The 27,515-nt window shown below is 39.3% G+C and overlaps 2 protein-coding genes across 4 annotated transcripts in view; both read right to left on the bottom strand.

Moving 5' to 3' along the window:
* The window catches only part of LOC140284993 (uncharacterized), a 205,100-nt gene that overhangs the window by 85,143 nt on the left and 92,442 nt on the right, over nucleotides 1-27,515 (bottom strand). The gene's annotated exons all lie outside the window — the stretch shown is intronic.
* Nucleotides 1-27,515, bottom strand: part of sema5a (sema domain, seven thrombospondin repeats (type 1 and type 1-like), transmembrane domain (TM) and short cytoplasmic domain, (semaphorin) 5A) — a 128,901-nt gene that overhangs the window by 35,899 nt on the left and 65,487 nt on the right. For all 3 annotated transcript variants that reach the window (XR_011910196.1, XM_072378376.1, XM_072378375.1), the window contains 8 exons: nucleotides 27,210-27,495; nucleotides 25,426-25,561; nucleotides 21,261-21,465; nucleotides 18,069-18,276; nucleotides 16,285-16,402; nucleotides 12,382-12,563; nucleotides 11,650-11,793; nucleotides 5,135-5,282 (listed from right to left, as the gene is read on the bottom strand). Coding sequence is in view for 2 of the 3 variants with exons in the window: in XM_072378376.1 (XP_072234477.1) it covers nucleotides 5,135-5,282; nucleotides 11,650-11,793; nucleotides 12,382-12,563; nucleotides 16,285-16,402; nucleotides 18,069-18,276; nucleotides 21,261-21,465; nucleotides 25,426-25,561; nucleotides 27,210-27,495 (1,427 nt within the window). In the remaining variant the exon portion in view is untranslated. The remainder of the gene's footprint in view (nucleotides 1-5,134; nucleotides 5,283-11,649; nucleotides 11,794-12,381; nucleotides 12,564-16,284; nucleotides 16,403-18,068; nucleotides 18,277-21,260; nucleotides 21,466-25,425; nucleotides 25,562-27,209; nucleotides 27,496-27,515) is intronic.

Raw genomic sequence — 27,515 nt, 5'->3', positions numbered from 1 at the left:
GGAGAGCAGGAGAGTTTGGTCCAGGTGTGAGTAACCCTCTGCTGTGCTAACATCTTTATCAATTGTGGTAGAGTCCACAAAGACAGAGGCCTCATGTTCCTCAAGTCTCAGTGACACATCCGTTCAATTAGCAGCACCGACCAAAACACACTTTGTCAAACCCTGACTCCTCTTTCTCTCTTAGTCTCCTCAGAAGTCTGGCTGCATAATGAAACCTGCTGTCGGCCAGGAGCCGGCCACACATCGGTGCGCACACAATGACTAACGCTGAACATTACAAAAATATACATCAGTGAGTTCCCACATCAGGCTGCCTACACAAACACAGGGTACTTAACTTTCATTTCACAGCTTGGCTGCATGACTGAACTCCTCACAGGTAAATAGAACAGCTCTCAATTTCATTAAGCAGCTCTTTGCATCGTCAGTTCTGCATGGCCCAAATTTGACTTATTCGACTCTGAGAGGGAGATTCAGCAGAGTGGAATAGTTCTTTTTGATCCTTGGACATGAGAGCTATTTGATGTACTTTACTGTACACAGTAGGAAATACCGCGGTGAGTTATATATTTTTGAAGATTGCTAAACTCTCAGGCAAGTGTTCTTTCATCCAATAGATCTAGGAATTAAAGAGAATACCAGCATTCCATTTACAATGAAGTTGTAACTCTCGACAAGCTCTAGTAAAATATTCTCTCTTATATACCACAGAGGGGCTTGAAAGATTGTGAACCCATGAGAATTTTCTACAATTCCGAATAAAGAATTTAAGGGAAAATGGTATATTTGACCTTTGCAGCAATAACTGCAACAAAACGGTTCTTTTAGTTTTTGATCAGTGCTGCACATCAGCTTGGAGGAATTTTGTCCCATTTCTTTGTACAGAGATACTGTACTCCGCTTATATTACGTACTGTGTGTGAGTCTCTTTGTGGGCTGCACAATGGTTAGCACTGTGGCCTCGTAGCAACAGGATTCCTGGTTTAAATCCCTTTCTGTGTGGAGTTTGTACACTCTCTCCGGTTACTTCCCACTGTCCAGAAAACATGCATGTTGGATAGATTGGTGATTCTCAAATGACCCCAGGACCCCACACTCATAACCAAGCACAATTATCATGTGGGACGTGCCATGTGTATCACAGGTTCATGCACACACACACATTCATTAGTTCAGTAGCATGCTCGCTAAGCAGTTGTTGTGTTATCCTGTAGTTTGAGGTCATCTATATCCACAGTTGTGTTGTACGCGATTGCTGCTACTTGTGTTTTTTCTCTGTTTGTCTGCTTTCAGGTGCTCCTGATGGCTCTAAGGCTTTTACAGGTGTAGCAGCTGGTTGTCTGGTTTTTTATTGTTTGTATCTTTCTATTTCTGTTCAGTTTCTTTTTTTCTTTTCTCTTCCTCTCTCCCTGTCCCCTGGTTCGGTTCAGCACTATTACCTGTTAAGAATTGTAACAAAAATGAATAAATAAGCAGTTCATGGACATCAGGGGGAGCTTTACGTTCATAAAGCCATTGGAAAACAATTATTATTTTTCAATCATAAAATTTGCACACTGTGGGTCACTATCATGTTGTGTGACCCTTTGTTTTGGATTCAGTTCACAGACGGATGGGATCGACATTTTCCTTCAAGAATTCCCTGGTCTGAGATGGAATTCACAGTTTCACCATTTGCGGTGTGTCATTCTGGCTCAAACTTTGATACTACCACCATCATATTTCACTAATGGTATTCAGATATTTAGATCAAACTACAAATTCAGGCATTGTACAGAAAAAGTGAAAACACAGCACTCAATGTAATGTTGACTAACAAACATGGGGAAGAAGCCACACATTGGCTCCCCTCTGACCTTGACAAATCATAAAGTAATTAGGTTGGTCTTTTGTTGGCTGAGAATTTTTTGAAACATTAAAACCTGACAGAGATTTCGGATGATAAAGGACAACAGTTAATGTAACAATTCCAAAGAGCACAAAAAAATCCCCAAACAAACATCCAGTCATCTGCTTACCTAGATTTTGCTGAAAAGGGCCATGACTTAAAAGCACTTAAAACCTTGCTGCCTATATTGTAAAAACGGCTGTTGTAACTTGAATGGCATGCGACTCTTAAATGAAAATGTAAAAGGCACTTGTAAGTGCCATTTTTTTTCTTTTTACCTCTTTTCTCTGTGAAAACAATTACCTTCACAGTCAGCCTTTCAAGCATGCGGTGTGGATAAAAAGGGTAAATGTGATAATTAGTTTCTTTAGTTTTATTTGAATATATATATATATATATATATATATATATATATATATATATATGAATGATGACTTACCATTTATGTATTAGGAGAAAAAAAAAGTTTAGCTTCCAGTTTATACAAGGTTCACTGAATACTGTTATTCTTTTGTAGCAGGGTTTCTGAGTCATCAAAAAAAAAAAAAAGAAGGTTACTGGATTCTTGAAACAGTGAATCACTGTTGGGACACCTACCCCTCGCTTGTTTATTCCCAACCAAGTCTCACTGGAGATTCAAACTTGTAGTGCAGATACAGTAAAAAGAGTGAGATGGACTAGCGCTGCCTGGATCATGGCTCGGACCAAATGAGCTGCAGTCATATGGTCTTTCGCATCTGCACAATGATTCACTCACTTATAATAATACTGCATCTGAGACTTCTGGCTATGATACACAGGGCATCATTAAGACAGGTTTGCTGCGTTTAAAACCGCAAAAAGATTTTGTTGCTTAAAACTAAAAGAATGTGGCAGCATTTTCTTTACAGGGCACCATAGTTGTATTGAGAAAGTTGACAACCTCACTTATGCTGTTCTGTATTTGGTTGCGAGGTGTGCACGCTGTGGAGGATATTTGAGGAGAGAAACTTGAAATATTGTGGATTTTCAGCACATTGGGAGAGTATCAGAAATGTTGCAACAGAATTTTTGTTTCCAACTGCAGTGCATCTCTCTTCAGAAAAGTTCTGAAACTTAGCATATCTTGTGAATTCTCTGCTTGACATTTCTTTCAAACACTGAACAGATGTCGGCTCATCCCTGTCTGGTAATGTCTGGCAAACACCTGGAGCTGACCACAGGGGGCCGCTTTGATATCGATCTATGAAGTTAAACTTAAGTGCACAAATTAAAATCTACACATAATGTCTAAGTCATAGACTATGCTGCTCTATTCAGATCTCAGTACAATACCTGGTGTAAAAAAAAATAAAATAGCTGTGATGGCAGAAGCTGTAACACGTACGGGTGTGTTTGTGGTCTCCTTCTGTTTAATTAAACAGGAACTTATCCAAAGACAGATGGCACACAAAAATGAACTCGATAGCACTTTTTGGGCCCTTGAGGAAATTTAAAGGACATATTCCCAGCTATCTCACCATCATTCTTTCACCATTAAAGGTTTGAGTGGCATTAGAAAAAAGTTTTATTCAGTTGAGTTCAAATGCCTGTCTTGAACACATGAGCTGGCCTTGTTTAAGTGCACCGAGGCAATTGTTGTACATCAACAGCTGCCCCTTTGAGCGCTTTGTCAAAGTTACAATTGGAAGGCAGCAAATGTTAAATTTTTTTAATCAGAGTAAATATGCAGCGATAACGCATGTTAGTCAAGCTGTCCAAATAAAGTCCACCCTGGCCAAGAGGTATTTGTGAAGCCTCATGCAATTACAACTCTGCTGGCTCAGATGGCCCCAATTAAGCAAATATCACAATGTTAGAAGACAGGATGTTGATGAGAAAATAAAACAAAGGGAAAAAAGAAATAAGTGCAAGTCTAAGAGCAAGAGGGAAGAAAACATAGAGCCACTTGGTTAAACAGACAGAGAGAGAGTATTGAGTTAGAACAAGCTGCTCACTTGACCTTTGCTGCTGACCCACCTCAGATTTGACCTCCCCTGGCACCAATAAAAACTATCTCTGACATGTCCTACTCACTGAGCCAAAGCAACCCCCCATGCTGAGGTTATAGCAGACACAGCGACAAACAGTGACAGTAAAAGAGAGGCTTTTCCTTATGGGAACGACAGCAAGGAGGTTATGGGATTCCCTCTCACTCGGCAGAATCAGTTTCCTTTTCTGAGCTGAGATGCTAGAGGAATGTCCTCACTGTGCCAGGACGACTCAGAGAGGCTATGGCTTCCGCGTGATGACAGAAATAAAACAGCTGCCATCATGCATGAGTGTTTGAGGGAGAAAGTTAATAGGTGCATGAATAGTAGCAGCAGATTATGTATTTTGAACTGCTACATAATCATGTGGTGGTCCTCCAGCTGCTAATGTGTTAAAGGCAATTAATCAGACAGTATATATGTTCTTGATATATGTTTCCAGAGTGTTACTCAGCTATAAATAGAGCCATTACACAACCTGTGGGATGAGATTTTTCAGCTACATATGATGTGGGTCAGTTAATGCTTTTTCAGCATTTCACAGATTTGTTTTAATTTATTTTTAAAGAAAAACTAATTTCATCCAACATCATCCTAATTTAACAAACTGCATGCCTGCATCCAATCATCAATTCCACACAGAGATTGTGTAACACAAGCTCAGAATTATAACCTTCCATCTGAAGTCTTAATTGCACAGCTAAAAAGATCAGCTTCGTGCTTAAACCATTGAAAATTCCAAATCTCCACCAAATTTTTTAAAGAAAACACACACACAAAAATAATCCAGCTGTGAGAAGCTATCATGTTCATTCTCCCTCATTCTTACCCAGACTGTTGATGGGGGGGTGTACACGTGTTGAAAAATAGCACCAGAAATAACACAAGTGTCACATCCTTCTATCATTGAGGCCCGTATTTCAACACTTCCTTGCATCATCTATGGTTTGGAGAGAGCTTTGTGGCAGAAAATAAGCCTATTCATATGCGGAGTGATTACTCTGTGTGTGTGTGTTTGTGCGTGTGTGGCATTAAATAGGTCTTGGTAATAAATCTGATAGCTGCTGCCACTGTTTAAATATAGCCAGGGGATTTGGTCATGTTAGATGTTCTAGTTTCATCACCACCGAGAGCTCATCACATCAAATGGTTTAGGCTGAGCTCCTAAGCAATGAATAGCCTGAGGAGGACAGATTAGAGGGGTATCGCATGAAAGGTATCATTAAGCATGACATACCTGACCACACCCAGGACAGTCATTGCCATTTTCACAGGTTCTACGTCGGGACTGGATGCCTCCGCCACAAGGCACATTGCAGCGTTCCCATGCCGACCAGGCAGACCAGTAAACGTGGGGTGGGCAGGGCAGGTGTTCATTACAATACCTGGGTAGAAAAAAAAACACAGAAGGTTGAGTATAGTTCAAGAATTCAGAGGTTCAGTGAGCACAAGAACGAAGGTTCTAAAAAAAATAAACAACGCAATTACAACCGTAATCAAAATGATTAAATATCTGGCTTTTCATTTCATTATTATGCTACAACATCCAACACCAATGTCCATCTTTAGTTTTTCTGGTCTCCACTAATTCTTGATAGAAATGTCTGACTCCGTAACTGTAAAAGGCTTTTCTGTGTTTACTAGTTAGTTACAGACTGTGCCTGCCTGTAGTTTTGGGTTTATGAGACATTTTTGGGTGGAAGGCACTGCTGCTTGTAGACACACACCAAACGTACCCAATCAGTGAGCTGAAAGATGCTAAAAAGGTGAACTGTAGCTTTGACCATCAAAAGGCCCCAAAGAAGAGGGAAATGTCAAACAAGCAAAACAAAATTAGGCAATTCTAATCATTTGGCTACCTAATACTACTGGTTTAATGATATCATGCTAACTCTGTCAGAACTAGTGTCAAGTTTATGTAACAAATATCCACTGCATTTATATGCAAGCTGAGTCTGTCAGACTAAGTTTAGGTCATAGCTTTATGGATAGATCATACCAAGCCAATCGGTAGCTCTCTGACCCAGAGTAAAGGGCCTCCCTTTCTATAGACATGTCTGAGGAAGGTCTTGTTTGCAACAGGTACTGCAGCAGCTGTCCAATCAGTCAATATGCCACTAAAGTGAGATGTGAGGATAAAGGGAAGGGAAGAAAAAGTACAACATTGTAGGGTCTCCAAAATGCAATATTTCTCTAGTGCTGCTCTAAAGAATAAGAAAACAAGGACACAGCAGAGAGCTTGCTGAAATTACATGAAGAGACCAAACTATTAAGCATTTCATAGAATGCCTTCATCAGACAGCATTCTACAAAGTTTAAAAAACAACCTTTTAGTTGGTAGTCTGTGGGCTTTCTTACCAAGTTAGTTACAGGTCTTGTACAAAATTTTTTACCAACCTCAAATTTCTGCCACTAAATCACTTTAAACACTACAATTAGTTGAAACATTTTTATTTCAGAAATAGCTGATACTTATCTTGTTGAGTAAACACACTCCAGACTCAGCAGAGCCTACATGCCTTTACAGCGACATGCCCAGACAAACAAGATTTTTTGTTGTTTATTCATTGTATGTACTCTTCTATCACATTGTATTCCTTATGCAGTTTGTGTGATTGCATGTATGCCTCATAGATTTTGCTGAGACTCCTGATTTAAGGTTTAGTGATATCATTCTTAATGAACATCTATCCTTCCATCCATCCATTTTCTATACTGGCTTAATCCAACTCAGGGTCGTGGGGAGACACTCAAACCGAGAGTCAATTTTAGAGTCCAATTAACCTAAAATGCATGTTTCTGGGTGATGGGGGAAGCTGGAGTACCCGGAGAGAACCCACGCATACACAGGGAGAACATGCGAAATCAACACAGAAAGGCCTCAGCAGGACTTGAACCAGAAACCCTCTTGCTGTGAGGCGACGTTGCTAACCACCACCGCGCAGCCCATTAATGAACATCTACTGAACCAAAACATGTTTACTACAAATAAGCGCTTTGTGCATCAACAGTATGCAAGGACTATCCCTTTAGAAATTGCAGGACGCACGCTATAGAAAATGAAAGAGTTATCCACATAAAACAATACAGGTCAGTGGAAAATAGAACAGCGACTTTATTTGACACGCAAGTGAAATTAGACGTGAAGGGCACTGAAGATAGCAACCTTCTACTGAAATCTTACCATGGAACTAAAGCAGCTACAAAGAGATTGGACCACAAGACTGGGATGTCTGAAAAGCCACAGTAAGTCTAAAACAAATTTTAACAAACACAGCATGTGTCTTTGATGTGGCCCTGGAGTGCAGAGGACACTGCACAGAATGTGCCCGAATTTGTGCATGACTCATGCCACCAGAGGCCACACCAGTGGCAAATGTCTGTGCCAATGTTGCTTAAAATTCCAGCTAAGAAAATTACATCTCAAATCTTAATGAACACGCATATGCAGTTTGCATAATTCATTGGCATAGCCTATTACAAGAGTCACAAAGATGCATGCATCATCTCTAATTACATAGTTTACAAGACAGTGTTACTGCAATGTCTAAAATACTTTAATTACTCAATCCTCATTATACATTAACAACAGACGATTGCCAGGTTTATTAGAGCCATACAGTTTATTTTATAACTCAACACAAAACTATAAAATCGCTTTTATTGCTGTTTTGTAGTGGTATTGCCATTTGAAGAACACTGAGATTCCTTTAAATAGCTATAAATTTACAGTATACCCAATTCTCCTTTGGCTAAAGCTGAATATTTCTGTTGCACTATTTCTAAACACTTCAGCATTGTTCACGGCAAAGTAAAGGCTATTTTCTATACACCCTGGATGTAATAATCCTCAGAGGAGTGTGTTTCTTCCCACTTTTACGAATCTGCATGCTTGTAGTTGGCTGATACGGTTGGGGAGGAGGAGTGTGGAAATGTGAGGACACGTTTGGATTACAATCTTGCACATCTTCCCGGGAGAAGGAGAAAGATGTAAGAAAAACAGACTCGTAAAAAAAGACATTGATGCAGAGAGACGAATATGTACACAGAGCATCCCTACTCCACCGCAACACACAAAATTTAGTGTAGCAGAGATTATTTTGAGTTTGAAAACTATCATCATGCACAGTCTAATCATACAAGTGAGCGGCTTTGCCACATCTTATCTTAGCCTTTTCTCTTCTCTCTTAAACACACAGAGCTGATCAGACTGAAATGAGGCTAATTACCCACTATAGGCTGAGCAAGCAGTGTGGACACTATCAGTGTGCTTAGGGAAATACCGACAGAAGGTTCATAAATGCAGGCATTAACTATCCAGATTTAAGCCTGTAGCACTGCTGTGTACAGTTGGTTTCATCGCATTTGCTTCATGTTTAAAGGCTCTGCTGCAAACAATCAGGAACAAACTTACAGAAGGCTTGCGAGATAAAGGGCATTAAAAACATAAAGTACGTTTATTTTGCCGTTGGCATTTTTTTTTGTTTTTGACAGTGTGCGTGTGTATGTGTGTGTGTGTGTGTGAGCACATGTCGGGCACATGTGTGCATTAACATAAGGTCTGTATATTAATCTGAATAGGGTACTTGAGGCAACAACGGGAGAACAAAGTGTTCAGTGAGCCATACTGCGGATGCCTCTGAAAGTAACCCTATGCCCCAAAAAACAAAAGCTTTTCACAACATTAAAACAATCATTTAGATCAGAAGAGAAAAAAAAGCTAGTCCTTCTGAAGCTGGTAGAGAAGACTTCACTTATTTCACACATGGGTAACTGAAAACAACAGATGTGGTGGAAGCTTTTAGACCTGTTATGACTGCTGAACACAAAAGTTTTTCAAGAACCGTGCAGTAAACATTCCTGCTACACCTGGGCACGCTAATGTTGATAGCACTCACACATTTTCTCACGTATCTCTTTTTCTTTATTTTCTCCCCTTTCTTCAATCTTAACAACTGATTGCTTTCCCATAACTCTTACCCTAACAACAATAAAATCTAACCTTACCCTAAAAAGGTTTAACCCTCCTAAGGATTAAAAGACCATTTTCAAACAATTGGGACAGTTGCCAAATCTCCAAGGATGGAACGTTCCAGTCAGTTCACCTCAAGGTCAGATTGTGCAATGCTCAGAGAAAATGCAAAAAAACCAAGAGCGACAGCTCAGATTCTGTCTCAGTTAGCTTGTTAACTTTCTAAATGTACTTCTAAATGTACTGCTTGTTCACAGCAGTACATTTAGAAAACTACTGATAACATACAGCTTCTTTAGAAGGATTGCTAGGAGAAAGCCTCCTCTCTGTGAAAATAACAAATCACATATCAAGCACAAATCATTAAGAAGACTTCCAGAACAACATTCTTTGGAGAGGAGGCAAAAGTGACATTTAATCATATAACATACTTGCATCATTTTGGTGAACATCAAACATAGCATATCAGCTCAAACACCTCATACTAGCTGTCGAGCACAGTGGTGAATAGCTCTTTATACTGAAGTATTCTAGATTATACATGGGTCTGACTGACAGCTAAGGTTTGGCCAAAATTGGGTCATATAACAATAACCAAACACATTAGCAAATCTACAACAGGGTGGCTAAAAAAAAAGAAGAATCAAGGAGTTGCAATGGTCCAGCCAAAAACCAACTTGATTGAGATGATGTGGTAGGACCTCAAGAGAGCTTTGCATCAACGAAATGTCCAAAAACCTCAATGAACTGGTACGACATCCTAAAGAAGAATAAACAGAGATGGAAATAAAAGTATCTGTTGGCATTTTGTGTTTTTGTAGTGAGAAGAGAGCCACAAAGGGCTGCACAGTGGTGTGGTGGTTAGTCACCCTACAGTGAGAGGGTTTCCGACTGGAATCTCGACTGGGGCCTTTGTGTGGAATTTTTGTGTTTTCCTCATGTCATCGTGGGTTCACTCTGGGTTTTCCAGTTTATTCCCACAGCCCAAAAACGTGTGTGTTAGGTTAAACTGACCATATGGCTGAATGTGAGCGACATGATTTTTTCTGTCTCTGTATTGGCTGTGAGATGGGTCGGTGATCTGTGTGGGCTGTGCTCTGAATTTCGCCCAATGAAAACTGGAATATAATCCACCATTTCGACTTTGATTAGGATGAAAATAAAAATATGAAAAATGAATTGAATGCAGTGAGTGTGAGAAACCGAGGACCCTTCCTGTTCACCGGTTAACTAATCTATTACTCAAATAATCCCTGCCCATAATAATGTGTACATTTGACTCTTATTATAATTTAGATGTGTAATTTATTTTAATATTCACAATTGATTATTCATATGATAGTAAAAATATGTGCAATTATTATTAAGGGACAAGTTAGCCATAAAGAACAAAATGATCCCCTCTGTCAGGATATAAAAACGTTTATTTCTGTTGTTGTTGGGCATTTTTACATGGGGATCTATGATTACTGACTAGCTTTTGGAGCAAGGCCCAGGCGACCATTCCAGGAACAGTAGATTTGGCCATTTCCATATTGGCTTTATTTTTCAGCCCTGGAGGTTGCAGCTTGACACACACACACACACACACACACACACACACACAAAGATTGCTCTCCTCTCACTCCTACAAAGATCCTTTTCCAGTACTCACAACTGTCCCCTGGCCAAAAACTGGCTTAACATGTTTCAAATAGCTAAAGTGAGCAGGTACTGATAGCAGGTAGCAGGATGAGATTAAAGCTCTGAGAAAGAAATAAACGGAATAGCAAAATCTCCTGCTGTGATCTTTAGTACCAGTCACCATTTTTTCTTGAGTGTCTTTTCAGTGACTAGGCCGTGCCGGTCACTAAATTTAATCCCCATGTCTCCAAAAAGAGCAGTTCTTAAGAAAAAACTGCTACTTCTGGAGCAGTGATGACTAAGAGAATAGAAGGTGGGAGGTTTTAGTCAAAAAGGGTGTAAAAAAGTAAAGAGAAAAAAAATAGTCATTTAAGAATCATTCTTAAAGTCTCTATTAAATTATTCATCCTACAAGATGCCATTTCTTTTGCCATGGTAACAACGTAAGTAACATTTTTCTTTTTCAGTACCCCCCAAACTCTGTTTAGCCGAGGCTGGGGAAAAAACATCAACACGATGTTTCCCCGGATAAGGCAAGATGCTAGAACCACAAAGAAGGAATGTCTCGGTGCATTAACACATACCAGTCTTCATTTAAAATGTATTATAGTCAGAGTTGTGTAACTTCTAAAACACAATGGAAGCTGTCAAAGCTATCATAAGTATTGTTTGTTTTAAAGTTTGACCAGCAATGGGCTTAACTTTTAGACAGCCAGAACAAACAGAGAGAGAGAGAGAGAGAGAGAGAGAGAGAAAACTTTTAAGAAAATCAGCTCCTGACCTTTTCTACCTGCGCTGCTTTGTATGTTTTTTTTTGTGCTACTTCACATGCTTTCTCCTTCATTTTTTTTCATGCCTTGACAGTTGCTTGGAAACCATACAAACAGCTTAAAAAAAAAAAGGATTATTCTACATCAAAGCTTCTAACGGCTCAAAAGGTAGACTCATGTGCATGAAAGCCAGATAATTACCCACAGGCCTGTCCCACTCATTCCTTAATTGACTATCATGTAATCAGACAGAAGGCGTCAAAAAGTCATACTTCCAAGCCAAGGTTGTTTTGTATTCATACCTTTCACATGTGTAGACTGACACACAAGTTTAGAACAAGTATGTACTTTAATAAAATCATGTAGACCAATATAGGTGTACATTACCTCTCCTCACGGTTTTGGCCAACACACACTCGCCCGCCGTGCCGAGGGGTCGGGTTGCTGCAGGAGCGCTGACGAACCTGGAAGCCAATGCCGCAGCTGGTGCTGCAGGGAGACCAGGAAGTCCAGGGAGTCCAAGCCCCGTTTCTATGGCAACATACAAAGCAACATCAGTCTGGGACATTAGCCACTGATGAAAGATTTGAAATTATAGCTCCAGATATGAATTCTTAAACTTCAAATATTAATATGTTGATGATAACATGACACGTCCGTCCCTTTTAAAACAGTTTGTGACGCAATTGAAGTTCAAGTTTTTAATTTGCTCAATTTTCCACTCAAGAAGATATAATTCTCAAGCCAAGAAACACAACCATTGTTACAGGCTGCTTAGAGGTGGAGCAAAACCTCTATATATATCATCAAATTGACCGAAAATTTTGGTTGCCAAATAATTAATGGACAGTGCAATGTAGCAAACATTTTGGCTGTTGGAATCAAATTGAATTTTGTAATTTAAAGCAAATATCGATAAAGAAATAATGTCATGAAGAAATACTGCAACAGTGTGTCATGGGTTTCTCAGAGAATCTGCTTTTTCCCCTTTTTTTTTTTACTCCCAACTGATTTATTGGCAATTAAATCATGGCTCCGAGTACATATTGTACTAAGGGTACTGCATCCCTAATAAATTGATGAGCAGATTATTAACAATGACAGACCAAACTAATTTACCTGGAGCAGTTGGCGACTTCAACACTGATCCCATAGCACTGTTGGCCACCACACTGAGGGGCGGGGTTATCACAAGCTCGTGTCCGACACAGACAGGACCCTGCACTGCCTCCATCATTATGGCTACAAGTGGACCAGCCTGTCCAGGCACCAAATCCTCCATCAACTGTTACATTACGGACCTGTCAGTGACAAAAAAAGGACCAAAAATAATAATGGCTTATCATAGAAACTGGTCATGGCATCAGTGATGCTCTCAGGAATGTGTTGCTCTGTGAGGTGCAGCCCATGGGTACAGATGGATGACAGCAAAAATCTATTTTTTCTCAAATAGATACAAACATATCTACATTACATCATCTACTGAGAAACTCGAGGAAGACACAAAAATTGTTACAGGATGTAAAGAAATTGCAAAAAGAGAGATTCACACTGGACACATTCACAGGACAGATATATGAGGAAACGAGAGCAGCCTCATAAATGAATATCAGAAGCAAAACAGAATCAAACAGGAAAGCTCAGATATTGCAGTGGCAATGAATTACGAGCGATGTCCTGCGCATATGAGCTGACTACAAAAAATTCAGGGCTGCAGATGATATGAGCCACGTTGCTGCTACATTTCAGGGTGATTTAAAAATGCAAAAAACACTATTACACAAGAAGAAGAAAGAGTGATCATCATCTGCTTTGGCAGAAGCAGAATAACGTCTGGCCTCCGCTCTTATTGGTAATTGAACTCTGCCGTGTGCCTAAATGAGGAATGCTTGGCTGAGACAGACAACATCTGCAATGATGGGCAGTCTAGGAAGCAAACAACTCTACAGAGATATCCAATAAAGCAATATTACATTATCATTCAGGCTGAGACTGTGAATGTTCTGGTCGTGGTGTATTATCCATTCAATGAATATTTCATGCTGTATATATTTCATTAAAAACGCTAAAATTAAAGAACTATTTTGTGTACTGTTGAGAAATTTGTATTTTCTTCTATATAATGCCAACATTGAAAGGAAAGAACAGCAGAAAGAGGATAACATATAAGGTGAAAAATGAAAAGCTTTTATGTTTTATGAGGATTGTATTACATAAAACTTTGCTTCGTATGTGCTTTATTATTAATTAAATTGCTTTGCTAAATAAACAGTTGAGTTTTTATTTCCTCAGAATTAACCATTTACATCTGTTTGTGGAGCAAGTCGTTTTGCACAAGAGGATGGCTATAAAGAGTAGAGTAGGAGAGTACTGTTCAGAGGGCTGCGATGAAGAAGAAAATGGAGGAATGAGTGGTTGTTGATGCAGTTTTGTAAGAGGTTCAAGGGTATACATTTGAGAAATGGAAGATCATACTTGTTAATGCTAGAACGGTACTGGCACGTTATCTGACCTTGTCAAAGAGGCAAAAACATAAAAAGATGGAGCAAATTTGGGACAGGCGAAGCTTAAACACTGGTGTGGCTTTTAGGCTGATGGAGAACAGCGGCCTTTAAAGTGATGCCGGAGTTCTTTTTTATTTCATCGATTCTCATATAGATGGATGGACGGCATTTAAGATGGTTGTAAGAAAGTGTTATACGCTGCCCCTTTAAGGAGAATTTTTAATTTTAACTATGTGCAAACTTATAGAATTGTCATAAAGAAGTTTCTCTAACATCACAGTGAAACTAGTTGTTGCTTATTTAGAGATGCAACTGTGGTGCCAGATGGCACTTGTGAATATGTTGGTAAAGCATATCCTGTCTCAGCCTACACAACATGACTCAGTGTTCAGTCTTGACTGGCCTCCAAATTCAGACTACCACTTTGCAGGAGTACTCAGCAGAGCAGACACTCAAACAGTTTAGCTTTTGCAAAGTGTTAATGGACTCATAGGGAGTGAAACTATAACTGTGAAAAAAGACCACTTCTTGTTTATTAGTTTTGACATCTTGCAATGAATTGCTGCAAATGCACAATTTTGTTGTTGGTCTGGCCTCAGACCTCAGAGTATACGGTCATTTCTCATTGTAAGCATACACAGAGTCATTATTTCTAGAGTTGATTTATGCATTCTCTAAATGGACTGGACCTAGTTAGACTGATTGAGTGGCTGTGCGGCAGAAATTTGTTAAAAAAATTAACCTGGAACTTTAATGATTTGCCGATTGTTTAATGGATTCAGTGGTTTCATCACAAGTTCTTATTAATACATTTTATTTTATATATTTGTAAACCCCAAAATGGATACAAAGGATTGCTTATAGCTTCTTTTAATAAAAAAAAAATGGAGATAGTGTTTCCATGATCTGTTCACGCTACAGGATGCCTGAATTACAACAAGAACAGTGTTATTACAGAGAAAGCTAATATTGGTATGAAAATGAGAGCAAACAGTTTATACATGGTAGCCTGTATGTTTATTTTACAAGAAAAAAAGTATAAAATCTTTTGTTAGCAGGAATATGTTCTCAGACTTGTTTTAGTTGTTGTTGCTTGTGAGCTGAGTGTCTTGACATGCAGGGTGTACCTTCCCGAGGAGAAATGGACAGGTGTGTGATGTGGAAAGGAGAATGAAAATGGAGGCAAGAAAGGAAAGATATATTTTCTACCAATTTTCAAAGTAAAGACAAAAAAGGAATAACGTTATTAGGAAGGGAACTGCAAGCAGTGATGTTATGTAATTTTGCATAGGTATACTCTAAAACTTAATCTGATTTTCACTCTAGATTTGAAATCTGGTAAAGCAGACCCAATTAGTTATAGGAACTTATAATTGGTTCATTGAGTAAAAACAATCCAATGCCTGATATCTGTAGGTGGCAGATATATGTGAGCCTCTAAAATTGGTTTATTTGCTGATGAAATTACAGTAATGTTCTCAATCAATGGGATGATAGTCGGTCTGAGCCTTTAATATAAAGCTCTTGCTCACAAAGCATTTCTGGAGGTTTGTCATGGCATGAACAAAGGGAGAATTTCTAGAACTTTAGAAAAAGAGTTGTTGATGTTCGTCATACTACAGGTTACAAATGTTTTGGAAATGAGTTTGGATTACACCAGTCTATAGTCAGCACAATGAAAAGCGTTTACTCTTCCCAAGATTGGTTGACCGATAGAGATAACTCCAAGAGCAAGGTGCGTAACAGTTTATGGGATCACAGAGAAACCCAGTGTAACATTACACTTCTGTTGTTTGTGAAAGATCACTTGTGGAAGCCAGAAGACAAGGACAAATATTAAAAGGACAGGAAAGTTCAAAGCAGAACTTTTGATTTAAAATGAGAAATCCAAATTTATAGCTGGAGAAATGAAAACACTGCTTTCTAACCCATCTGTGAAACATGGTGGACGTATCGTGGTTTTTACTGGTTGTGCTGCATCTGGGAAGAAGCTGAAAAAGGAGCTTGCCATTCTTAAATGAACGAGGGAAAAAGGCAGGACCAAGAAGAAAATGTCTCATGCAAATAGACAAGGGCCTTAGTCAAACAAGTTGCTCCGCCAAAGAGAGAGTATGTTTTCGAATGGTCAAGACAAATACGTGACCTTAATCCAACAGAACTGTTATAGTCAAAACTGAAGAAAGCACTTCATGTGAGGGAAGCCACCAACAGCACAGAGAAGTTACTGAATGTGCTAAAATGAATCCAAGCTGATGTGCGGGACTGATCAACAGTTACTGGAAGTATTTAGTTGCGGTTATTGCTACACAAGGGGATAACACCAAATACCGAAAAGAAAGAGCTATGCAATTTTGTCAAATTAAAAAAAATAACCAGCTTATATTTATTTGCTTCTTTTGTTAAATTCCCTTCATCTAATTTTAGGATCTTTCAGGTAACATTTATGTAGAAATATAGGAAATTCAAAGTGTTTTAAATCTTTCCATTTGCACAGATCAGATGGCAGCTCTGTACTCACGGGGCATTTTGTGATACTCTGCTCCCACTGGTTCATTCGGACACTTTCCTCCAGGGTGGTGCATTTCTTCAGCAGCAGGTCCCAACCACAGTATGGGTCCCTGGCTCCTACACAGGCTCTAAAAGGTGAGAAGAGAATTCACTATTTGCAGGCTTTTATTAACCTGTCCTGTATGTGGATAGACAGCTCTGCATTATGGAACAGCATAAAATCAAACATCACGTTGAAGAGTGAGATTACAGAGGAAAGTATAAGATAAGATGCTGGGAGAAATGATGTATGGAAATGTGACAACTGGCAGAGATAAGATGGTAGGTGGAGGTTATGAGCGAGAGTGTCAGAGGAGTGAGGGCAGAGGGAATATTGAGAAGAAAGAGTGGATGAGAGGGGTAAAGAGATAGTGTGAAGTTAGGACAAAGATGTGAGTAGAGTCACAATTAATAGGGAAAAAAAGAGAGGAACAAAAATTGCAGGAAACATCAACATCCATTAAATAGCATCAGCGTCATAAAACGGTGCCTTAATACAATGTGTTGATGGATTTTTCATTTATCAGCTCAATAAGTATTCACTGTGAAGCTATTTTAGCAAAGATAGCGGCATCTGTCTTTTTCGTATCTTCCTCAGATGGTTTATTGAGTGCAACAAAAATCCTGATGTTACTCTTTTGATAAAAACACATGTCTGTGGTGACAGTTTGGTGACATATCTCTCAGCTGCAGGTGTCAATGCTGCCTGATATTCCCCTGGTGAAATATGAAGGTTTTTTTCTGAGTATCAGTAACAATGAGCCGAGTGCAGACACAAACAATAGCTCTTACGCAAAAAACACATGATCACAGCTATCCATATGGATTTGCAAAAAGGTAAGACTTGGGTTTGTCTGCACACACAAGGAAGCTGACACAATGTCTGGGTGACTAGCAAAAAGCAGACAGTTGCAGACTGTATCTGTTAGGACAAAGATAGAAGAGATGACGACAGCAGCACAATATGAGAAGGGTGAAGAAACACGCCAGCACCTGTCTCTCAGGAAGCCTTAAGGGTCTTGCAGATTCTATACTACAAAATGATGAGCCACACTGCCAAAGACAGAGACAGCTCTCTAAGATTTCAAACAAGTAAATGTATAAGAAATGTCAGCAAATAACCCAGTGATTCTCCCTACGGCGACCAACCAGTCTCCCTTGTATAATTTATTTTATCACTTTTGTTTTTTGTCTGACTTTCTTGAGCTCTCATGAGAAAAAGAAGGAATTAAAGTTGCAATGAAGCACTGTCGTGGCTGTAGCACATATCACAGAGCAACAGCTGTAATATGAAGCCTTATGTCTTCTGTGTAATGCAATAACAGCTCATTGTGTGAGAGATAAAGAATGCAGGTGCTTTTCCTTTTCTGTTTTCTATGATGGATGGGATCCAGACCTAGTGCTGAGTTCTCACACCAGGGCCTGTATCTCTGTTTTTCTTTGCCAATATTTATTCCTTGATGGAGAGCCTTCCAAACAGACAGGAACTCAATATATCTGATAAAAACACACAGACGCCAGCAGTATTGTGCCAAGTCAAAGACAAGACAGCAAGGCAGTCAGGGAGATGGACTGAGGGCAGCCATGGGCACCTCCAGCGGCTCAGACAAAGCTGATTTGGAGGATTTTAAATCTAGGCCTGGTCCTCTCTGATAAAGAGAATCTTATGAAAGAAAGGGCTTGAAAACTTTGTTGCACATTTGCTTTTGAATGTTTCCATTGAGATTAATGGCGTTTCTTTGTGCAAGTACTCACTCTCTGCTCTTGTGGTAGCTGCATCTCTTGAGTGGGATCTTGATGACCTGGTCTCTTACACCCACATAAAGCTCGCTACGACTGTGCAGGATCAGCAGGCTTCGAATTGGCTGCCTCTTCCTGGGCGGGAACAACTCAATCTCCTCCAATAGGCAGCTCCCTGTGGACCGGTTGAGAGGAGAAAGCACTTTCCTGATAGTACCGTAATCTGGAAGAGAGATGAGGGAACAGGGGATTTGGTCAAAAAGAGGACGAAGGGCGATTATCCACTGGAGAAAACGTGAAGTAATGGAGGAGGGAGAAACAGAAAAGCATGGATAAAAACAGAGGAGTGTTTGAAGAGGAAAAACAACGGCAAATAATATATATGGATTTGCAAAACTACACAAGCCAATGTGAACCCTGTATGAACTACACAACAATCGTCTGCAAACAGAAAGGCTATAAAATAAGACAGGTGGTGCCTAATGTGCCAAGCTTGGCTGTGCCATCAATATGCAGCGCTGTAACTGCAACCGGGGAATTGATATGGCACCTGAATGCATGATTTCTGGCCTACTTTTCTTTAAGGGGATATTCTAGGGGATGAAACCACTTTGTAGTTCTGAGAGCGAGAGAAATGTGGAAATCAGTGTCATTGGGAACACACTCTGACCTTTTATTTTATGCGAAGTAGGTCCCATGAGATGCAAATTTTCTTTTGGGAGTGCTAAAACAAACATAATCTATTATACATGCAATCCCCTGGGCAAGGAAAAAGTAATTAGGTGTACAGTGGTGCCATAAAAGGAAGGGTGAAATGCTAATAGGTAACTTTATGACAGGTAATGTAAAAGTTAAGTTTTGCCCCAAGCAATATGGACAATAATGCAATTAATATTTCATGTAACAAGTAGTATATCAGACTTTGTATTTCAAACTTAGACATTACACTACTGTACGAGTGTGGCTCGATTACATCAACGTTTTGAGGTTGTCTTATTTTTGCGGTCTCATGAGTTACAGATCTGGCACAGAAGCTGAAGGTGTGGAGAACCACCTAACCTCGTTCACAATAGAATTGTAAGCTATGAGGACTAACCTTATAGAGAGCTGGGTACTAAGCATGGCACCTATAGGAACCAATGTCAGCTAACTGCTGATAGCCAGAAAAATAAATAAAAACTCTTGTTGCCTTGATTCTACATTGCTCTTAGCTTACATAGATTACATTATGCAGCGTATACCGTCGATGTATTCGATAATAGTTGTAGTATTTGGAAGTAATATTTGATAAATTTGATAATGTCCTACTGTAGGATATATATATGCTGCTGAGGATGCTGTCCTTTCACAGTATTTATGTGCTTGTGTTGTAATTATAGTTGTTAGAAATGTTTTTTATTTTCAAAATCATTACCACTTATAGTTTTAAAAACAGAGTTTTACTTGTGCTTCTCTGTTTTTGTACGGCGGGGGAAAAAAAGCCTTGTGGAACATCTTATAAGATCCTCTTTTCTAATTCCACTTGTATAACAGTGCTACAGATGTGATGTGTGTGTACATGTGTGTGTGGTGACTTTGAAATTGTTTTCAAATTGTTTTCATGCTCTAATCAATGACGTGTATTATCTGTCTTTCACTCTTGAGTAATTAGTAAATTACAGTTTGAGCAAGCAGGGGCTCAACACGTAAGTATTATTCATTTTTTGTATTTTCATCATGGTACGCACCTCCTTTACTTTGGTGAAAGGAGAATTAAAATACCTCTCACAATCATCAAAATTCTGTTCACATTATCTTCCAAGCAAAATATCCTGCTGCTGGGCATTAATCCTCAACAAGTGCTGAATAACAAGTTCGCAGAAATACTCAGCAAACTCCGTGTTCGTACGAAAGAACCCAGCACCCTGACATCACTGGACTCCCAGCTGAAGCCATTAGGTTCTCCACAATGGCCCCAATCAGCAGGGTCCGTTTAGGCGTTAATAATGTCATGTGATTAGGTACAGCATTTGCTCTAGCCAATGGCCCTGGCAGCGTTTCAGATGTTTTCATTATCGTCTGGTTGTGTCTGGGGAACTTGCAATGTGGGCAGCTCTGATTCAGTGTTACATTGATCACAGCACCATGCAAACAATGAGAGGGGTGTTTTTGAGGGAGATGCCGAGCACAGAAGCAGTGAACTGGAACAGACTGTATGTGTGTGTAAGTGAGACAGACCCAGACAAAGATTGTGTGTGTGCATATATCATGTAGGATATGTACGATATCTTAAAATAACACTGGCTCTACAACAGGAGGATTATGTTGACATTTCCCAGTGGGCTTATGGTACAGTGAAGTGGGTCACTACGTTCAAATGTTGTTCAGTGCATCTGTTCATAAAACATATGTCTATGTGTCTTTCAGTGTATTTATGGTGACTTACTGATTGTGTTTTCCACACCCTGCCAAGTCTCACATCGTATATTGTCTCACCTGTATGATCAAATGATCTACTGATAAGCAGGTGGTGCCATGAAGGCACATCGGACAGAATGAATGTGTAAGAGAGCATGTGTGTGTCATTAATCATTTCATCTGTTTCATTTTGACACATGACAGTTGGATGTTTCATGATGTTTACGATGTCTTAGCGAGGGATTACACTCAAATGGCAAATGGTGGTGTGATATGGGTGCATGTATGTCTTTTAGTGAACGCATGTAAACTGTGAGCAGCATGTGGCGGACATATGGAGGTAAAAAGTGATCAAACTCTTATCAAACATAAAGCTTTGATGTCTACATGATGATAATACAGACCGACTGGTTTTCTTCTTCTTCTTTCTTTCATGTGTAGATTGAATTTCAAGGGCTTCAAGCCCCCTGAAGTCAAGTATTTCTTTGTAACAATCAATATTTATGGCCCTATGAGAAATAATCTGTGTGTACTTTAATATTGGGGTATAAGTTAATTAAACTATTCATCTACTCAACTAATGACTTCTGACAATGTGTTTATTGTTTATGTAAGATCCAAGTAGTAAGAAGATGATTGAGAAAATATTAATCAGGACCTTTAAGATGGCGTAAAATTTAACCAAATCAAAACAAACTGTATATTCTGAGAACTAATATGTACAGCGTAGTCAGTCAAATTACAAATGTGTGTAAACACTGATTATAAAACAGGCAATATTGTTTAGAAAAAGTGTTATAAAGAACCTACCAGTGGCCAAATAAATGATGTGAAACAGTGTGTCTTTGCCCTGCACCACATCCACTGCCACATGAGTGAAACGGACATTGTCCTCCATGAAGTAGGGCACAGTGACCACGGGCTGGACCACCTCATGCATCAGCAAAAACTTCTGAGCGTCCTGCAGGTTTCTCTTAGTCAAGTTCACATAGGAGCCAGAGTCGATGGTGCCGCACTGTGGAGGTGGGAAAGTCAGGAAAAATAAAAGCTTTGATTAAGTACATTGATAAAAGCCAAGCTCTTCGGCACAACAAGTTAATAGGCTTGAGATTTTTGTTCAGAAGAACAACTAGAGGTGGAAAAGAGAGGGGATTGAATGATTAAATGAATAAGGATTTAAAGTCAATTGCTGGCTCTTTGCAATTGTTTACTATCCTCACCACCTCGAGGCTTTGTAGTCGATACACAGAGGCTGATGGAGGAAGACTGAATGAGTGAGCAGTAATCTCTTTTATTAGATTTTCTCATGCACATATATCATAATCAGTAAGTTTTGCACCTCAAAAATAATCACTAAAATCAAAAACGTTTTGAAAGCTTAATCGTTCCAATTGATAATTTTTCCCTAAATGCGGCAATATCAACCAAGGATTAAAAAAAGTATCAAAATAACTTTTAGGACTGTTGAAACTCTAGTGATACCAGAGCCATTTCACATAAACAGGTAGAGTTCACAGATTTATTTGGTTTTATTTTTTGTCCCAGTCTAGCTTTGCTACTGAAGTACTGAGTTTGTACCACTGCACAAGGCAATAATGCGAAATATCTGACACATAAGATATTTCCAAGGTTTCATTTATTAGAAAGAGTTCAGTATAGCAAACTCTCTCCAAATGGGAGTATAAAGAAGGAGAAACCAACAGTATGGCTTATTTCTCTTTCTCTCTCTTCATTTGTTCACATAAAAATGTCTCTTTATAGTTATATGACCTCTTATAATTAGGTATATTTATCTAGGAAATGTTTTATTTATTTCTAGTATTTTGAAAATCTTGTTTTTCTGGATGTAATTGGGTCTACCGGCAATATATATGGAACTGCACACTGCTGTCAGAAGCTATATTATCTGGACCCAGTGTAGCACAGTGTAGCACTAATAGCATATTAAAAAATAACAAGCAAGGGTATCTTTTTGTTAAATGCTATCACTGTCCAGTGAGTCTGCATTTTTCAGATAATTCTTGAAATATCAGTGAGTTTTTAGATATGCATGTATTTTCCATACAATTAGCTGAAAAGGGAATTAAAGCGTTGCTATTATTCCTAGCTTATGAAAAGCTAACGTTTTAGAGACACATGGCATTCACAGGACAAGAGGAAATTCATGCTTTTTAAAGTGGAAATGTGGACTGTGTTCTCCAAGCTGAGGTGAAGCACAAAGCCTGAGGCAGCTGAGGGAGAGCTGGCTGAGTAACGCTAACCATGTGTGTCCCTCTCAGTAAAACAGGTCCCAGGCTGGGGTTAGGATTGCAGATTAAGCTCCCTTTCACAAAGAATAGGCCTCGGCTAAGACACAGTGCATAGAAAACAAAAATAATCCTTTCATGACAATTAAACCAACCCAAATGACCAGTGCTGTTTTATAGTATTGTATTGCTCCAGGCCAACCATATACAGCGTCTCTGTACTTATGTGAGACTGGACCTTAGGTGGTGATTAGTTTCTGCTGACTAGCCACAGTAGTAACAACATGGACACTTTATACAGATCAATCCTTGGCCTTCACTGGACTGACAGATGAGAATCATGAAGAGCTTCCCCAGGCTTGTGAGCGGATCAATGCTCTTACCACATCAGGAGATGGAAAACTAGAGCCCTGGAAGACTGGCAGATGCAATACTGTGTATTCATGTGCTTCAAAATGAGAGTCCAGTTTATGGCAAAAAATGTGTTGCATGGTGTGGAATTCTCAGTAACACATATCTAAGGCTTCCTTTTGTGGTTTGTCCTCATATTATGTGCAAGTGTCTGAGTCCCAAAACGTCTGCATGACTATAATTTTGCCACAGTGTGGCAAAGTGAGTGGGACGAAGTCAGGCGCTGACCAGTGAGATTCTATCACATCTGTGAATGCACCAAGAGATGGATGTTATGATTTTCTCTCACAGTCAAGGTGAGGGACACAACCGTCATTTGGCTGAGGGCCCATGCAACACTCAGCTGTCCCCCATCATCACCAGTGTGCTGGGCTCTGCCAGGATGATAAGTGCCACTCAGAGATGTTTTACACCACGGTTAAGCAAAATGGACTTTTTAATTTAAAATGCTCTACTTGTAGCTTGTCTTTTTTTTTTTTACCCTAACTTTTCCCGGTAAACTGATTTTTCAATACGTGGTACAATCTGATTATAATCTTTTGCTAGTTTTATGATCACAAATCCTTTTGATATGAAAACGGAGCAAACTGGCACCTTTAAATTGATGCACTAAATCTATAGCATACCTCCCATCAGTCAAATTTAACATATTATAAAAGATATGTAGCTGAATCTTTTTTTTTCTTTACAGTAAGCAATTATAAAATGGCAGAAGACCTATACAACACATAGAAGGTATTAGCCTCTAATGCACAATGAACATGACTCACAGCCTGAGTAAACCCTGCTGGATCAATCGGTGTGGTTCAAATAAATGGAGGGATTTTCTCTACAGACAGACAGGGAATTAAGCTTTCAATCAATGAACAATGTGTGTGTGTTGAATGAAGACTTTACATTCATAATTATCTCCATGTGGCAGCAATAACCCTTTATTTTTATAGGTGTCTTTGTGTATAGTAGATAGGCAGGTGGCCAGTGGCTTTTAAGGCTGCTGGTTTCCTATAGGTGTTTGTTTATGCCTGCGTATGTGTGAAACTGTGTGTGCAGAAATGACCCCAAAAAAGACAGGCTATAAATCTTGGGCTCGTAAATCTAATCCACCAACATTGACAAATGCTTGATGAAGATGTCACTGAAACCTAGATAAAGTGTGCATCGGTCCAGCTGTGAGGAGCAGCCATTGTGCCTGAATTTAAGTGGCGAGATGGGGACAGAGAAGAGGAACTGATCCGTGTTTATCCTCGAAGAACACAGTCACATAAACACACTATGGTGCACAGAAACTTCTTGGTGGAGAAGCCATAGTTCCCTGAGCAGCGAAAATCTGTGCTCAGCGTTCCGAGTTAGGAAAACTTAGTTTCCTTAAAGGTAAAGGAATTTCACTCAACCAGCTGTGGATTTGGAGATACGTGAGCGTGTGTGACGGCAAACAGAGGCATTCCGTGTTAAAGATTCATTGGTATGTATACAAGTTTGTATTAAGTGTACTATGACAGCTTGCACTTTTCGATATGAGCATTTCATCCACTCTTTTTAGCATGAACAATGTGATTATAGATTATGTGTGTGGGCAAGTTCTTGATAGCAGGCTCATGCATCTGCTGGCTTGACGGAAACACGATCAAGTGGAAAAGAGGCGTGTGTCACCCAGTGGTAGGCAGACCTCAGAGGGAATTCAATCCCTTATGGGAGGCTGTGTGGATTAGCTCCTTCTCTATCTGCTAAGCCTGCAACAACTGAGAGCCACTTGCTCCGCTAATAAAACATTCCTTCCATGTCATCAGTAAGGAGCAGAATCAGAATTAGGTGTCTGGCTTTCCCCTTTTAGAATGGAGTACATACATAAAGTGCCATCTGTGCAAAACAACTCTAGTTTATTCGGAAGGACTACACTTCACAGATTGAGGCTATATGACATTTTCAAGCAATTAATAACCCACAGTAAAACACACTGGGTCCAACGTGCTGATCTATATTGGATCTTCTCTGCTATGGTTTGTTCCTGAAGGATGAATTTGACTCACCACAATCAGAACAAATTGTGAAAACCTTGCAGATGCTAAACTAAGAGGGCTAACGGGGTAAACATTAGACAAGCTTTACATTAACATGTCGTTATTTGAGCGCTTCAGTTTTCAGCTTAATGCAATATACAACTCCACTGAGCCATGGGCATGGCTGTCATCAAATTAGTTTAGTTTCAGTCATTGTGATATGTCTGTCTTGTTCAAATGTAAAGATGAATAAATAAATACGTAAATAAATAACAATAAATAAAAAAAAAACAGATAGAGAATTTCATTGCATTAGATTACCTTAAAGTTTGGGTTGGGGTTGGGGTACGGCAGCCAGGCAGACCGTGAGTTTTCCTGGTACTTAAAGGGCCCATTGAAAACCTGCGATATGGCACTGAGATTGAAGGCACACACTGCAGAAGCAGCAATGCTGTTTCTGAGTGTCAGCAACAGAAAAAATGGTGAAGAGACAGAAAAAAAAGACATGACATGGAAGTAAAGAGTGAGAAAGAAAGAAACAGAGAAAAGTATTAGAGGATCAAATGTACAAGAATCATAACAGCACAGATTTATTTGTAAAGATGGCCTCCTTACCTCTTTATGTTTTCATTTGGCTAATGCACACTATGGCTTAAGTGATTGTCATTACTGGATTATAAATCCAGCAACGGGCCACAATTAAGATGCTCGGCTTGTCTGATTAACTGTATAGATCTCAGACCTGAAATACAGCTTTGACTTTTTAAGTTGTCAGTTTCAACAAGTGCTGGTCGCCTCCCACGGAAGCGAGGCTAAAGAATGAGTGTATTAACTCTCGACTCAAACTGCGCGACTTGGGCGAAGTGAATTATAACCGAGTGCAGCTGTTCATTAAACTCTGTGCCTGCAGGGGGAAATGTTTCCAATACCCTTCAAAAGACTTCTTTTTCAGCAATGTGAAAGCATTGACCATAAAGAATTGATTACTCAGCTTTAATAATGGTCTGCGTGTGCAAGTGTGTGTGTTTGTGGGTGTGTTTGTGTGTATGTGAAAGGAAAAAAGGAAAAACGTGGAAGAGACCAAAAGCAGTGATATCTCTGAAAACAGATAATAATAATATCCCTCATTACAGCCACATATACATGATATAATGTAGACATAGAAGCTGTAAAAAGCCATCCTATTCGTAAGTTAAAAAGTGAAATCATATTATATATATAACAATACATTAAAAACAGTTTTATTTGTCAGCCTTCTACATGATTCATCAACTCTATAAGATCCTCAGTTTTTTCATGTAGAAGTTTTTGCAACTTAATCCAGAGCCTAGGGTGCCACATCAGTCCCCCTTTTTAAAATAGTGGCCAACATTTAGTGCAGTGACATACTGTACATCTATATCATCTGGCACCTAAAAAAAAGGCCACTTTCAGAGGTAGGTGGTGATAGAGGAGGAATAGAACAAAGGTCCTCAAACCAAGATACTTGATTTTAAGACTCAAAGTCAAGTTGGGACACCTTAAGCTATCCGAAGATGACAAGTATTGGAACTTCTATGAGAGACACTTAACAATACATTTGAATTATTTTCTTTACTTTCTTTTCAGTTCTGGGTTTAAGCACCTGAACGACTTAGTTAGGATTATGAAATTGTGCTTTGACAACAATAACTATGTGTTAAACAGTACATTTTTCTGCAACAATCTTTTACTTAATTTTTTTTCTACAAATCAGTGGTGTTTTCCATGTTGACATCATCAGCAGAGAACATTTGGTTCCAATTTTATAGCTTTATAGCTTGTCTTTTAGAAAGTAATTAATCAGTCTAGAGGTATAGAGACATTGTTTTGACAGACTGTTGGAGCCAACATTATCTTAACTTGCTAGCTAGTATGTTTGACACATTTATTGATAAAATCAGTGCAATCCCATCTGAGATCCCTTTTACTGGTTTCTTCTACAGTATATTTAAATCTACAATATGCAATTTTCTGTTAAATGTGTTGTGAAGTAGCTGTATTAGGAAAATGTTTAATTAAGACCAGTGAAACCAACAGAACCATGTATGCTGCTCATATTGTGATATGAAATACATAATACTCACACATTGGTTGTAAAAATACCATAGAGCAGCTCCAGCTCAGGTAAGTAGAAAGTGCCCTGCAATTCGTTGTAGTTGAAGGGGATTTCTCCAGGTCTAGAGCAATTAAGTCTGGCCTTCATGAAGGTGGTCCACGTGTCCTCCAGAAGAAAGCGACCTCCAATGTCATTTTTACACACGCGTCCGGCACGGGAAAACACCGTCCTGCCACAATCGTGCTCCACCGCATTCTCCCGAAAGAAGAAGTAGGTGAAGTTGCCGATATCGTAAGAGGAAACAAAATTTGGCTCTGTTGAAAAAAGAGACAAG

This window comes from Leuresthes tenuis, unplaced genomic scaffold (genome assembly GCF_036924035.1).
Source record: "Leuresthes tenuis unplaced genomic scaffold, fLeuTen1.0.hap1 SCAF_24, whole genome shotgun sequence".
NCBI lineage: Eukaryota > Metazoa > Chordata > Actinopteri > Atheriniformes > Atherinopsidae > Leuresthes > Leuresthes tenuis.
Note: the sequence above shows the minus strand (reverse complement) of the source record. Positions and strands in the feature narration are given on the sequence as shown.